Here is a 13,448-nt window from a genome sequence, read left to right on the forward strand (position 1 = left end):
GGTTGTAAGCAGATCAGCTGAGTTTTTGGCTGTGAAACTCCTATTAATAATGTTTTTTTCCGCATAACTTGAACTTTTATTGTTGCTTACTCAATCATGCGCTATTATACTAAAATCAAAATAGTTCAGATTCGAAAGAAAAAGTGTGTTTCTTTAAGTAATACAACAAACCTTGGGATATGATTTAAGGAGTACCTCAGGGCTCAATTTTTGGTCCTCTGCTCTTTTCGTTTTAAATTTCACCATCTTGGAGATACATTCTACTGGTGTGCTGATTATACTGTTTAAGCTTTATATGCCATGGGCAGATGAATGAACTGAAGAATGAATAAAATAGAGGCCTGCTTGTCCACTGTAAAACTGAGATGCAGGTCATTGGCCCTGCTGGACACTACTTTGATGAAGTAAAACCCACTCTTGCCTACTGTGTGATTTATCAAAGAGACAACCAAGAATCTTGCTTTTATGTTTTGTCTTATCCTCTCTACTGAATTTGTTTGTGAGAAACCCTGAACTGTGTGAGACAGAAACAGACTGAGAGGGGCACTGCTGGCTCAACGTACCCTGAACTCATTCTCGCGGTCCTTGGGCCCCTTGTGGAAAGGCCTGTCATAGTGGAAGCGGCTGACATTGTTTATGCGGTAGAAGCTCTTGATCCTCTCGGGCACACGCTCCAGCTGAGGCACATCAGAGATGTCTGACACCGGAGTCACCGCATAGATCTGCAAGTCTAGAAGCCAAGTGTCAAGGAATTGACAGACATAAAGACAGACATGCATATTCACAGAGGAGGAAGAGCAGGAGGAAACGCTTACAGAGAGCATCTGTCTTTACTGTCTGACTCTGGAAATAAACCCAAATGATGTTCCTCTTTGATCTGTACTCATCTCTAACACATAATGTAAGCTTTAATGCTGAAACACTAAGCTGGTTAATCGATCTCAAGAAAGCAGGATACACTGTGCGTCACTCTGCAGGATGGTGTCATCAGGTTGGTTGGGATGCTGCATGGCAATGGCTTGTGGAAATTCTCCCAGCATCCTTTGCTGGAAGTCCTCGAGCCGTTCATAGTCGTAACCACGACAGACAAACTCCTTGTTCTGCAGAAAGGCGAAGACGACAGCTGGAATTATTCAAGACTGATGGTGACATTTAATTATTTCACTCAATGCTGATGAGAAACTGTTGCTCGTGGCAGCGAGGCCTCCGGTGTGCAAGAAACTAATACGAGAACAAGTGCTCTGGATTCTTTGTCGTATGACAACTAGCGGTTCTAGGTGATTTAGTATTAGTTGTAATTCTTCCACAGTTGTGATACTACTGTTTTTTGTGCACACAAAAACTGAAATTGGGGACATCGGTTTAGCTCAGCGATTGAAATCAGCGGTCCGTCTACAGGGGCTACAGCCCTCGGCCCCATCCCCCATTCTCTCCTCCTGTTTCCAACCATAGAGTGTATAAGAAGATGGACGACACGACAGCTGCCTAAAAGTGAAGCCAAAACATTTTGAGCACCCCCTGCTGACTGGCTGCAGAATAGGAGAAATACTCTAAAAAATATAATTGGTCAAATAAGCCTCTAAATTAAACGAGATTGTGACTAGATTAATCATGTCAGGCGACTGGTAGAGAAGCAGCTCTTAACTGCTTTATTAGCCCCATCTTTTGTAGTCCTTTACCCGCCTCACTTCTTGCCACTTATCATCCTATTTTTTATTATTTCTGGCACTTGCTAATACATCAAATACAAACCCTGATGTGCTAAACTAGTTCCATTGGCTAGATTTACAGTTTATTTGATCAAATTTTCAACATCAACCCATCCCATACCCGCTTTCTGTCTCGGACGAGCTACTGTAGCTGCCACTGTCTGCTGCTGAAGCATGAAGGAGCAGTGTAGCTTTGCTCCGCATCAGCAGAATCCTAACTGTGTCAGGACAGGCGAGATGAGACTAGATTCAGTAAGTCTTACCCTGAGGAAGAAAGGAAACTTCCTGCCATAGAAGCCCATTCGGAAAAACTCCGGCTCGATCCTCTGCTGTTCGATGATGTTGTCATAGTACGCTGCCTCCATTTTCTGTCACATAATGATACAAATGCAAAAGAGTGAATGATGATTTAATCACACGCATTACTGAATCCTCTGCGTCTCCTGATGAGTGTGGGCGTGCACAGGTAATGAGGACATTGTGTTTGACGCCATACGCACTTCGCATGGCATAAAAAGGGAGCTGGAAATCTCACCCACCGACATCACAGAGGATGTTTGTTTGATCACAACAGCAGAAAACAGGAAGCACGCAACACTTTACTCACCCGTATCCAGCTGAGGCTCTGGTAGTCATACAAAGTCTCGTACTGGAAAGCCAGCTCGCGGCACAGGGAGATTCCATATTCCCAGCACTGCAAAGACACATAGAAGAGAAATTAATGATTAGAGATTCATTTATTCTTTAAGATACAGAGAAATCATGATTTAAATAAATGTTTGAGATTTAAAAGACAGATGTATACAGCAGCATCGTAACCAGGAGATGGATATTTATGACGCACCTTATTGTGAGAGTAAAAACAACCCTTTATAAGAGTGTGTGAGCCTTGTTTGCTCACTGAGCTGCTGTATATTTAATGTATAATCCAAAGGTCAGAACTAAAAGCAGGAATATCATATTTACAATTCAATTAGGCTTTAAAATATGTGCGATCACTGCAAAGACACCCATCTGATGTCGCTTTCCAGAAAGTTATATGTACGGAAGCCCTAAGCAGACATGCATCCATACACTTTATTTACTCTATTTTCCCTTAACAACGAGTAATTTCCGAGTTGTTTTCTCGAGATCTCGACTTATCTATCTCATGATCTTGAGATAACAAAGTTTTCTTATGATAACGACATTTCTGGTAATCTAGAAAACAAAACAAGAGGCTGGTCACGGTGATATTACAAGTCACGACGTGTCATGCTGCCATTGCCCACACTTATGAGGTAAGTTAAAGAGATAATCTTGATTTTCATGTAAATAAATGTCTGTTAAGTCACTATCTATGGCCCACTGATGAAAGTCTTTGTGGTATATACAGACAAGCGGCGCCCAGTTAGTGACGCGTTTTCCATCACCCAGCAGTGGTTGGTCTGCCAGAGAGGGTAGGCGGAGCTAAGCGGCTGCTTTTCCGGTGTGCTGCGAGTAAACAGTAATCTACTATGGCTGAACAAACAAAGAAAAGATTGATGACTCCAGATACAACTTCAAAAACAAGTGAAAATCCACAGAAAAATAAACACATTTGACGCTCACACATGTGACACTGTTTGGATATTTGGGAAGTGTGCTCCCACATTAATCGCCCAAAAAAACAAAACTGAGATGTTCGAGATTACCACTTTAAGCCTGTTTCTATGTTTGTTTTTTGCTTTTGCAACTCTTGGGATACGAGTTACGTTCATCTGACATTACAGCGGTGCAGCAGTGCAACTGGAAATCACTGGTTATCACAGGAAAAGGGAGTAAATGTATGGAAGCATGTCCGCTTAGGGCTTCCGTATGCGTCTATGTACAAGAACATGCAACCCATTTTATACTTTAAATTTAACAGTTTGCTGTTTGAACGTCTTGTTTCATTTATACTTAAAATATACAAACTCCTACTGAGATCTGTCCTTACATTAAGATACTACAACTACGTGTTTTACAGTCTAATCTGAGCTTTTGGATTTGTTTCTAATCTTGCAGTTAAAAATGCATTGATATGATATAAGTATAAAGATAATTCCCCCATCACTATTTCACCTGGGCCCCGAACCTGCAAACTCCTCTCTAAACACATATAGATTCCCATCTGCACCAGATGAATTTCAACATTTGTTACAGCAGGTGAATCCTCAGGTACAGAACGGCTACAAGCTCAGCGATAAAAAACTAGAGATGACACAGAGTTAATGAAGGGGGCCACTTTTATTTCCTCCTGAGCTGCTGCTGCAGTCCAGAGGGCTTTGTCATCTCCACAGCACAGAGACCATCCAATAATTTAATTCTGTGGATGAATATCGTCCTGGGAGGAGGTAATCAGGGAAGCAAATCCCGTTTGAGACGACATCTGACCCTCACTGAGAAACGCTCTGATGTGACTTCATGTTGTTCTGTGTCTATGATGTTCACTGTTTGCTTTAGTGCAGGTACAACTATGAGTGTTTCTATTTTATGCTGATTTGTACTTCTACTTCACTACTTTTATCTTTTTTAGCTTTTAACATACAGTATGATGCATGGTTAACAGTATATAAAGTGGCTAAAATTAGCTCAATCTCCACAATATGCTTTAAGTGTTACTTGCACTTTAATGTACAGTTGTTCAGCTATAATTATTAAATAATATCCATCCATCCTTTATCTATACTTATCCTGTTCAAGGTTGCGGGGGGGCTGGAGCCTATCCCAGCTGTCACTGGGGGAGAAGCCGGCGTACCAAGAGGAGAACATGCAATCTCAGAAAGGCCCACTTTGCTTGAACCGGGAATCAAACTAGGAACTTTGTCGCTAATAATCTGAAACTCTTTGAAGCTAATTTTTAGCATGAGAAATATTTTTCACATTTGTTACAACTGAACTCAAGTAACACTTTGACTTTAAGGCTTACTGTATATTGTAGTATATTTACACTGTGGTATTGTTGCTTTTTTTAAAGGTATCACAGCACCTCTGTTTGATCAATAGTTCAATAGGTGAAAGCGTTTTGTCAATAGAACAAAAAGAATTCATCACAGCAGAGCCAAAATAACAAAGTTTCAGAACACAGTAAAAACTAAAAGATTATGAAGACTAAAAGATTCCTCTCTAACTACAAATGTTAATGAGGGCAACATTTAATTATGTTTGCAGCTGTGCTGCAGATGTGAAAAAAAAAAACACTTAAAAAGTGTAAAAAAAGAAAAACATTTAAAAAAGAAATGTGACTTCAACAGGGCCCCTTTCCTCCCATCAGAAGCAGGGTCTTAATGCAGACATGGTTGCAGCTGAAGTCTCCAGCATCCCCATGTTTCATGAGGTGGCTTAACGTGACGCTTTCTATTGCTAAGATTGAACAGATCCGCTTTAGCAGCAGAAGATATTTCTTAAAGGTGTGCAAGCCGTTTCTGACATTAACTGTATGAATCCTGATCTCTGCTGCTGTTTTTTCTCTGTTCAAACTCTGCCTTATCTTGTACACTGGCTGATATGATGGCTGATCCCCACACAAGTGTGTTTGTTTTTTGTTGTTGTTTTTTTGGTTTTTAACCCAGGATCTTCTGTGGAGAAGGGTAGTCTTCTTTTTATTGCAAATCCTGCTATTTTGGGGGGTTTTAGATAAGTCTCCTGTTTTTCTTTCTTCTATATTGAATAATGGTACTGGGTGCTTTATGTCTATTGTGTATGTATGTTTGTTTTATTGTAAAGAAAGAAAGTAATAAAAAAAAAAGTTGATTTAGTTTCTGATGTGACTTTTAAAGCACAAACCTGCTCGTAATGTCCAATCAGTATAAAGTTAACCAAGCCGTGTTTTACTGTATAAGATGTGCTGAGGGTCACAAATCATGCGGTTTAAACTTTTCCCTGAAACATGGACTTGACTTCAGTCCAAATCAGGAGAAGCAGAAAAAGCTATAACATTTCACTTGCCTTGCCCTTGTTGAAGTAGTGGAGGATTTTACGGCTCAGGTTCTCCTTGCGCTGCCACTCGCTCTGACAGGGGTAGTGGAGGAAATCCCTGAGGGGCCGGTCCTCCCACTGCAGCAGCTCCCAGTACAGCAGCAGAGTGAACGCCGCCTCTGTTGCGGAGAAGTTACAGGAGAAAAATCATCAGAATTACAGTGTATCATCGTGTTTGGTAATGCTGCAGATGTTGGCCTCAGTGATGAACAGATATCTCACAGACGTTTTGGTTCAAGGTTTTGGGAACAGATGGCGTACGGCACGAAGCGCAGTGAGTGGCACAAGTTGCCCCGAGCACGGTGAGGATGTTTTGGCATATCGTAAGCTGGAGGAGCAAAGTTCACCTGCACAGCTGCAATAATATCAGCCGCTCTTCTCCTATTAGAGCTTACTGTAAGCAGCCAATATCTTTTCACATTTACAATGTTACGATGTTACGATTTCATTTAGAAGATGCTTTTGTCCAAAGCTACTCTGAGAGTTAATACAACACAAGCAACGATCAAGACAGGAGGGAACAACTTGAGTAAGTGCCAACAAACAGCTTCAAGTGCGACAGGACACAGGTGCTGACAGGAAGTGCAGAGAAACATCAACAACATCCTCAATCTCATCATCATCAGCGACAGCTTCAATATCATTAAGTGCAGAGGCGTTGATGAGCTGGGTCTTTAGCTAGAATGGAGTTTGGTAACTCCTTCCACCACCGGGAGACTACTGAGGAGAAGAGTCTAGATAGCGACTTAGGGCCCTGTTGTGATGGGAGCACCAGGTGCCTTTCACTGGCAGAGCGCAGTGGGCGGGAGGGAGTGTGGACCTGGAGGAGGGCGTTCAAATAGGCAGGAGCTGTTTTTGTGGCTGTTTTGTAAGCGAGCAACAGGGCAACATTTATCTGTACTTTATTTTTGTATTATCTGTTTGCATTAATGTTATATAAAAGATGCATCCTGTTAATATGAGACATAGCAGAGGGGTGAAAATAAATGTATATATAAACGATATACATGCTGGAAACTGTTGCGGACGTTTTTTCAGTCAGCTTTAAAGGATATTTGACTTAATTTTAGGGTGATTGTTAGAAAGTTTTAGTTTTATATGAGAAATTAATAACTCCTGGTGCTGGTTTAGCTCAGCGGTTAAGTCGATATACAGAGGACGCAGTCCTCGATGTGGCTGCACTGGGTTTGACTCCCATCTTCGCCCCTTTGCTGCATGTCATCCCCACAGTCTCTCCCTTGTTTCCAACACTACCCTCTGTCCTGTCTCTCACTAAAGGCATAAAAGGCCAAAAATGAATGACTCCTAATAGATAAGTGTTATCTCAAAGTTGCTGAGACATTGATATCACATTTTTTGGGAAAGATAATCAGCATGTTAATCGATAAGAAACACAAACATTTGCTGCAGTCCTGAAATAAAGCAAGCAGCCTGACTGCGTTTATCTGCAGTATAAAACCAAAGGCGCCTCTTCCTGAAATGAATTCACATCTTTGAAGATAAGAAGTCTTTTTTAGGCCGACAATGATTCACACAATGCAAAACACGTGCAATCACAGCCAGCCCTGCAGAACACTGAAATGTGCTTCAATTATCTTGCCAGCTGCCTGTTGTTTGTTTTACGTAAGTGATGAATAAGGTTGCATTTAATTAGTCATATTTGGCTACATTTACATGCACACAATAAAGCCTCCGCTGCCAATAATGTGAGTAAAGCAAGAACACTTAAGCCATTAACACGATTACATAAACTGACAACTTCCCCTGGTTTCCTGTTTACATGATTGAGCGTGGCATTAGCAGACCTGATTAACATTTACTGTAATCCCCCTGTGAACAGCAAATTTAGCCTTTTTGTTATATTTAATGGATAAATGTGATATAAATTCCAGGATAACAAGAGTCATAGGAGGGACTGATTCTTTGCTAAACTAGCAGCAGATGCGCAGTATCATCTTGTCCTGACATTTAACTTGTCAAGGTTACCTCTGTACTCCAGTGCGATCTTCACCTTGCAGCATTTTTTTTCCGTACTTGTCATCAGGGAATCCAGTCCAGCACAAGAGGCAGAGCATCATCAGTTACTCTCTCCCTTTCTCTGCTGAGGGCTGACCTGCCGTACTTGTTTTGATCATCTGCAGAAAACTGTGGAAAAGGTATCCAGGCCTGAAACTATCTCCTTTAACGGCCCTGCAGACTCACACGTTTCCAGTTACTCTCCCTAATTAGACCCCTACTCAGGGTGAAGGTGGGCGGAGCCACGCTGGAAAGTACGGGAGGTCATCCGCCCTTGATGTACTCATACGAATCATAAAGATTAATGATGAGCATTTGTGCCACCCTAACAGGAGCAACAAATTAACCGCAGAGGGAGGAACAAGCACAGTCTGCACACGCCCACACAATCCTGACGCTGCAGTGGAACCAGATTTTGCCAGGCGAAATGTTACCTGCGTGGTGCTGTGAAGAGCGAGTCGGACAGAGAAGAGCGTGGGTCGAGGTGTACCTATAATCAGCGGGAGCCAGCACAGCCAGTGCAGCTTCTACAGAGGTGTAAATTATGCAGCTTCTTATCATTTATCTTTTACACTTCTATCCAGGTTTAAAATTATGCTATTAAGATAAGGTATTTACTGAAAGTAAAGTCCATGCTACCCTGTGTCTCAAAATGTCCGGACATCGGAGAGCCTTCTGATTTTGTCACATGTCAATCTTACAATTAGACGTGACTAAACTTCATCCTTTTCTTCCACAAAATTAATGGAAAATACAGTTTGACCATCACTTTATAGGATCAGCTAATATATGTGAAATCACCTGTGTGGACTGGGTATGGTTATGCAGGGCCTTTAAGCATAAAAATACAGCCTACCACTGCTCAAATGTTTATTTATTCTTGTTTTTATTCTATTTTGTAAACATTTAGTGTTGACACTCAAACTATTTTAACTTGGTCTCTCTTCAGTGCTATTTCCGTCTTATTCATCCTGTTTCTTAATACTGCTTTTATCCTATTCTGCACCGTACAGCTCAGGGAGATGCTTCGCTGTTTCATTTTGCATAATGACAATAAAGACTTGAATTGAACTGAATAGAAATCATGTTTTTTAATAGAGCCAAAAATCTTTCTCTACTGCCTCTGTACAACTTGTGGTCCAGTTGCCTCTACAGAAAAAAAAGCAAGGAAATGAAGGAGGCTGAAAATGCAGAGCGAGACTGAACAAAAGTGAGGTTAAAGAGCAGCTCCAGTCATGTTTTAAGGCATATAAAATGCTCTGCTTGAAATAATAAATTGTGTCTGATATGTTTTTTTTCTGCAAAATATGTTGAACTACCTTGCAAAAATCCTCTCAATGCATCTCCTCCTTCTCCCTCATTAAAAATTCCTGAATCTGCATAGTCCCCGCCCACTATGCACATCTCCAATCGCCCACTCCGTCATGAAAACAAAACACGTTTAGTTGCAACTTGTTGAAACTTAGCGAGCTCGAAATGTAGTAATTAGCAGTAACGTTAACGTTAGTTGTCAGTAGTGAGTTTGCAAAAATTACGATGACGGTTACAGCTGGCTCGCGCATTGCCGAAGTGGTTGCCATAGGTTACACATAATGATATGCATAGCGTCACCCCGTCCACTAACAGGATTGGCTCCTTAGGTTTGTGACGTCACAAACCTGCCAATCTGAAAACGTGTTGTTCAGCCTGTCCTTGGCAGACAGGCCCAGCCTTGGAGATGACTGCTTATGTTGTCCCCGATATGTCTTGTAGCACATGAACAACACTATATGGAGATGTTTACAAGGTTAAACTCTTGAGTTTCACTGGAGGGGGACTTTAATAGCTGCCAATCCAAAATTTTGTTATAGTCCGGCTTTGCAAAGCTACAAACTACGCCGCCTTTTAAACCACTTTTACTCCGCCTCCGTCCATCACAGAAAATGCTGCAGCATCTCTGGTACCTGTGAAGTCCTCTGCTTGGAGATGCAGGTCACACAGCTTGTGGATGTAACGGATGTACATGTCCTCCTTGTTGACCTCTGATTTGTAGAAGTTCTGGGGTTCAATTAAACATAAAACGATGGTTAAAATTATATTTATTGAGTGGAAATATTCATGAATGTGTTCATAAAATCCAGGTCGTCTCACCATTAGGTTGACTGAACCGCCGATCTTCTTGTTCTCCATCTCGTCTCCCTTCATGCAGTCCCTTAACAGAGAAAATATGTGTTTTTCATCCTCATTGCTCTGCAGTGACTCAAACTATTAATGCCGTTATGTGCGCCTTAATCTCAGCTCACCTGTAATCCAGTAATCGCTCAACAAGCCTTGTGACTGATGTGACAAATGAGATCCCTGTCTCTCTCCAGGTCTCCTGCTCTATCTTCTCCAGCAGGCTGCACGGAAAGCACAGTCAAATGTTCTTACGAAAGGTGCAAGCACACGGAGTAAATATGAATGAACATGTCTCTTAATCTAAGCCATGAGGGCGTTACAGCTCACCTTGGGTAAGGACCAAACAGCTGAGTCCTGAGGTGACAACACAGAGAAGCACGTTAGGTGGAAACACTATGAGAGCAGCATTATTCTGAGTATCACTTCACAGGCTCACTAAACACAAGTTTGATGCTTACAAAAGGCTGAAGAGCTCTCTGTGATTATCATCGCCTTTCCCATCCGACACCATGCTGTCCAGTTTATCCATCAGCTCTGCTTCCACCTACACACACACACACTCGGCCAAATGAATTGGGCATGTATTGTGCCAAAAAGCTGTGCAGTTTTTTCACAATAACTACCGAGGCACACAATCTGTTGTTCGTTACATAATACCGTCATAATAACCTGTTTGAAGTTGCCGTTTTTCCTCTGCTCCCAATCCATCATGTCGTGGAAAATGGGGATCATGATATTTCGAACCTCGGTTTGAGGCACCAGGGTGACGCCGAGGAAGGGGCCCATCATTCCCGGGATGAAGTGGGGCTTGTTGTCACCTGAATATATCGCATAGTGTAAGTTTAGTGTAAGTTTCATTCATTCATTCATTCGCAGGTGCCTCACTGCGGTGTGTGTTTGATGAGCGGTGTGACGCACCTAATTTTTGCCACATGCTGAAGAGCTCATAAGCCATCATCACTCTCATGTCTCCACACCTAGAGAGCAGAAAAAGGAAGTGTGGAAAGTTAGATGAATAATAAACCTGTGTTGAAAAGAACACACGCTATGAAAATACTGTAAGTCCGTACTTGTCGAGGACTTTCTTCTTCTTAGCCGCGCCGATCGCCTCCAGCTGCAGACTGGGCTGGTTGATGTACAGTACAGTGAGGCTGAAAAAGGAGTTCCACACCTAACACACACACAAAAACACAAGGAAATAAATGCTTTACCTGAATGTGTAACAATCGTTTCAGACACTGAATCATGGAAAAGCGTCTGATATTTCGCAGCTTCGTGGCGTAGTGGTTTTTTTCAGACACACACCTTGAAATCAAAATCGGCCTCTGAGAAGTTCTTGTGCAGCGCCGGAGACAGGAACTGTGTTGTCACTACGATGATACTGCAGAAAGCAAACATTACACTGTCAGCTTACCAATCGAGGTAGCTGCCAAAAATAGATGAAAAGATTTGCAACACAAGCGTCACCTTCAGAGCAGGATTATCTAGAGAGAGCCTGATCTAATGGTTGGCTGTATTCCCTTACCATCTCTGGGACAAAGACTGCATGACAGAAATGTAAAAGCAGACTCACTGACTCGTTAGAAGCCTCATGACACTCCAGTCTCGGGGGAAGATAGTCAGTTTCATTAGATTGCGGAACACGCAGAAGATCTTCAACAGGAACTCCTGCCGAGGAATATATTAAGAAAGAGTATGCAGTCAAGGTATGTAGCGAGCAGGCTGCTGCAAAATGCTGCAATCACGCTCATCTCCGTGACTCAGAGTCTCCCACCTTCAGCTCCTCCTTGCTGTGGAAGTTGTTGAGTAGATGGTGAAAGTGGATCTCTGTCATCTGTCGCAGCAGAGACAGAAGACAGGACACATACTCCCCCTGCGCCAGAGAGAATGACAGATACGGGAACGTTTATTTTAAAGGTTAATCAACCGAAGATATTCACTTAATCCCACCTGTTTTTAATTCCTGTCAGACTGGCACATTGAGTGGAAGCTTACCGTTATCTCGGCCGTGCACTGGGGACAGCGCTGTCCTCTGGACGTCTCCACAGAGTGAGACTTGCTCATGATGGACAGCAGAGTCTGCAGCAGCACGTCCAGAAGGCTCTCCACCATCATCTCCACCTCCTCCTGAACAGAAGACTCCTGAGAGACGGAGAGCAGGGAGAAGGAAGCAGAGACATGTTGATTCATCAACAGAGATGCAAGAAGGCTACAGATTTGTTTTTATTTGGTATTTACTAATTCAATTTAACTTTTCTGTCATACCATGGAGCTAGTCTTAATTATGGAAAAGATGCTGCTTAGGATCCCAGAGCAGATGAGCAGCTCCCTCTGCTGGCGCAGATGCAGGTGGATGTGATGCAGAACCACCGGCAGCAGAATACTACGAGACTCTGAGGGAAAAGAAAAGATAGAAGAAGAAAGGAATGAGGATGAAACTGCAAAGCGCTGTATGCACAATCTCTAACATGTACGGATATCTTGCATATATCTTGACATTTGTCTCACCGGGGAAGAAGAAGAGGCGGCTCTCAACTGTACGAGCGATGGACTGCAGTTTGACTACATCCATAGACTGTCCGATGTCCACTGTGCTTGGCATGCTCCCTAGAGTGCCCCTGACATATTCAGCCACCTCCTGAACAGTGAACATCTGCAGCAGCTCATCAAAGATGTCGGGGAAGCTGTTCAACAGCGCTGCCTGGAGGGAGAAACAAAGGACGTGGTTTGTAGTGCACATACTGATTAACATATTTTAAAGACGCTACATGTATAAAGCATTAAATAAAATACTTCTTATGAGAATTATTGTTAAATTTTAAGTGACAAAAAACAAAATAGCCACCAAAAGCTGCTATTTATCTTCTGAAAGGTAATGCATCCTCTTCCTCAGCTGTAATCTCAGGTATAAATAATCAGCACAGTAGCCGCATCTTAAGCACCGACTGCATATCTGTTACTTAACAATACATCATCCAGCCTCTGCTGCATTGGGGAACCAACACAGGGGGGCGCTGTGACTTACTGAGATGGACGAGAGCCCCACAGCATGACCACAGAAAGGCATGCAGCTGCTCACACACCTAAACTGTCAGCAAGCCGAGGATGGTAACAGTCACACAATGGACAAAATGACAAAGTAAGAAGAATGAAACAAAAAAAAAAACAAGTCAACAAATGATAAGTATGAGTCATGAAGGCAAACTTAGAGGATGGTTATAAGAGAAAGTAAAAACATTTATAACTACAGATAAAATGAGACACGCTGTGCGTCATCAGAGCAGCAGGCAGTGAATGTGCTGAACTGTCTGACCTGCGTGAACACCAGGTTCTCGGAGCTGCGGCTATCCAGGCTCAGGACGAAGCGGATGGACTGGAAGAGCTCTTGGATGCTCGCCCTGAACTGCTCCTCCTCCATCCCGCAGGTGGCTCTCGAGTAAAGGATGCGGGACTGGACAATGAACTTGAACAGGTACTCCAGAGCCTGAGGAGTCGGGAGATGTACAGTCAGCTGAGGAACGCTTTGTTATGCACCATGAATTATTTCACAGTGAACAAGTGCTGAGGACTGAATTGATTTGGGGTCGA

The 13,448-nt window shown here is 42.6% G+C and overlaps 1 protein-coding gene across 1 annotated transcript in view; it reads right to left on the reverse strand.

Annotated features, from left to right (window-relative positions):
• The window catches only part of dock3 (dedicator of cytokinesis 3), a 56,068-nt gene that overhangs the window by 11,818 nt on the left and 30,802 nt on the right, over window positions 1–13,448 (reverse strand). The window contains exons 23-42 of the mRNA XM_069659589.1: window positions 13,174–13,344; window positions 12,369–12,561; window positions 12,126–12,253; window positions 11,856–12,002; window positions 11,635–11,733; window positions 11,434–11,528; window positions 11,166–11,241; window positions 10,931–11,031; window positions 10,779–10,837; window positions 10,530–10,678; window positions 10,319–10,404; window positions 10,188–10,214; window positions 9,986–10,081; window positions 9,834–9,894; window positions 9,647–9,740; window positions 5,658–5,806; window positions 2,317–2,403; window positions 1,973–2,077; window positions 959–1,100; window positions 564–730 (exon numbers count right to left, since the gene is read on the reverse strand). Coding sequence (XP_069515690.1) covers window positions 564–730; window positions 959–1,100; window positions 1,973–2,077; window positions 2,317–2,403; window positions 5,658–5,806; window positions 9,647–9,740; window positions 9,834–9,894; window positions 9,986–10,081; window positions 10,188–10,214; window positions 10,319–10,404; window positions 10,530–10,678; window positions 10,779–10,837; window positions 10,931–11,031; window positions 11,166–11,241; window positions 11,434–11,528; window positions 11,635–11,733; window positions 11,856–12,002; window positions 12,126–12,253; window positions 12,369–12,561; window positions 13,174–13,344 — 2,232 coding nt within the window. The remainder of the gene's footprint in view (window positions 1–563; window positions 731–958; window positions 1,101–1,972; window positions 2,078–2,316; window positions 2,404–5,657; window positions 5,807–9,646; window positions 9,741–9,833; window positions 9,895–9,985; window positions 10,082–10,187; window positions 10,215–10,318; window positions 10,405–10,529; window positions 10,679–10,778; window positions 10,838–10,930; window positions 11,032–11,165; window positions 11,242–11,433; window positions 11,529–11,634; window positions 11,734–11,855; window positions 12,003–12,125; window positions 12,254–12,368; window positions 12,562–13,173; window positions 13,345–13,448) is intronic.

The sequence above is a fragment of the Semicossyphus pulcher genome, unplaced genomic scaffold, assembly GCF_022749685.1.
Source record: "Semicossyphus pulcher isolate SPU_LCO1_2020_fin unplaced genomic scaffold, fSemPul1.0.p SCAF_13, whole genome shotgun sequence".
In the NCBI taxonomy this organism is placed as follows: Eukaryota; Metazoa; Chordata; class Actinopteri; order Labriformes; family Labridae; genus Semicossyphus; species Semicossyphus pulcher.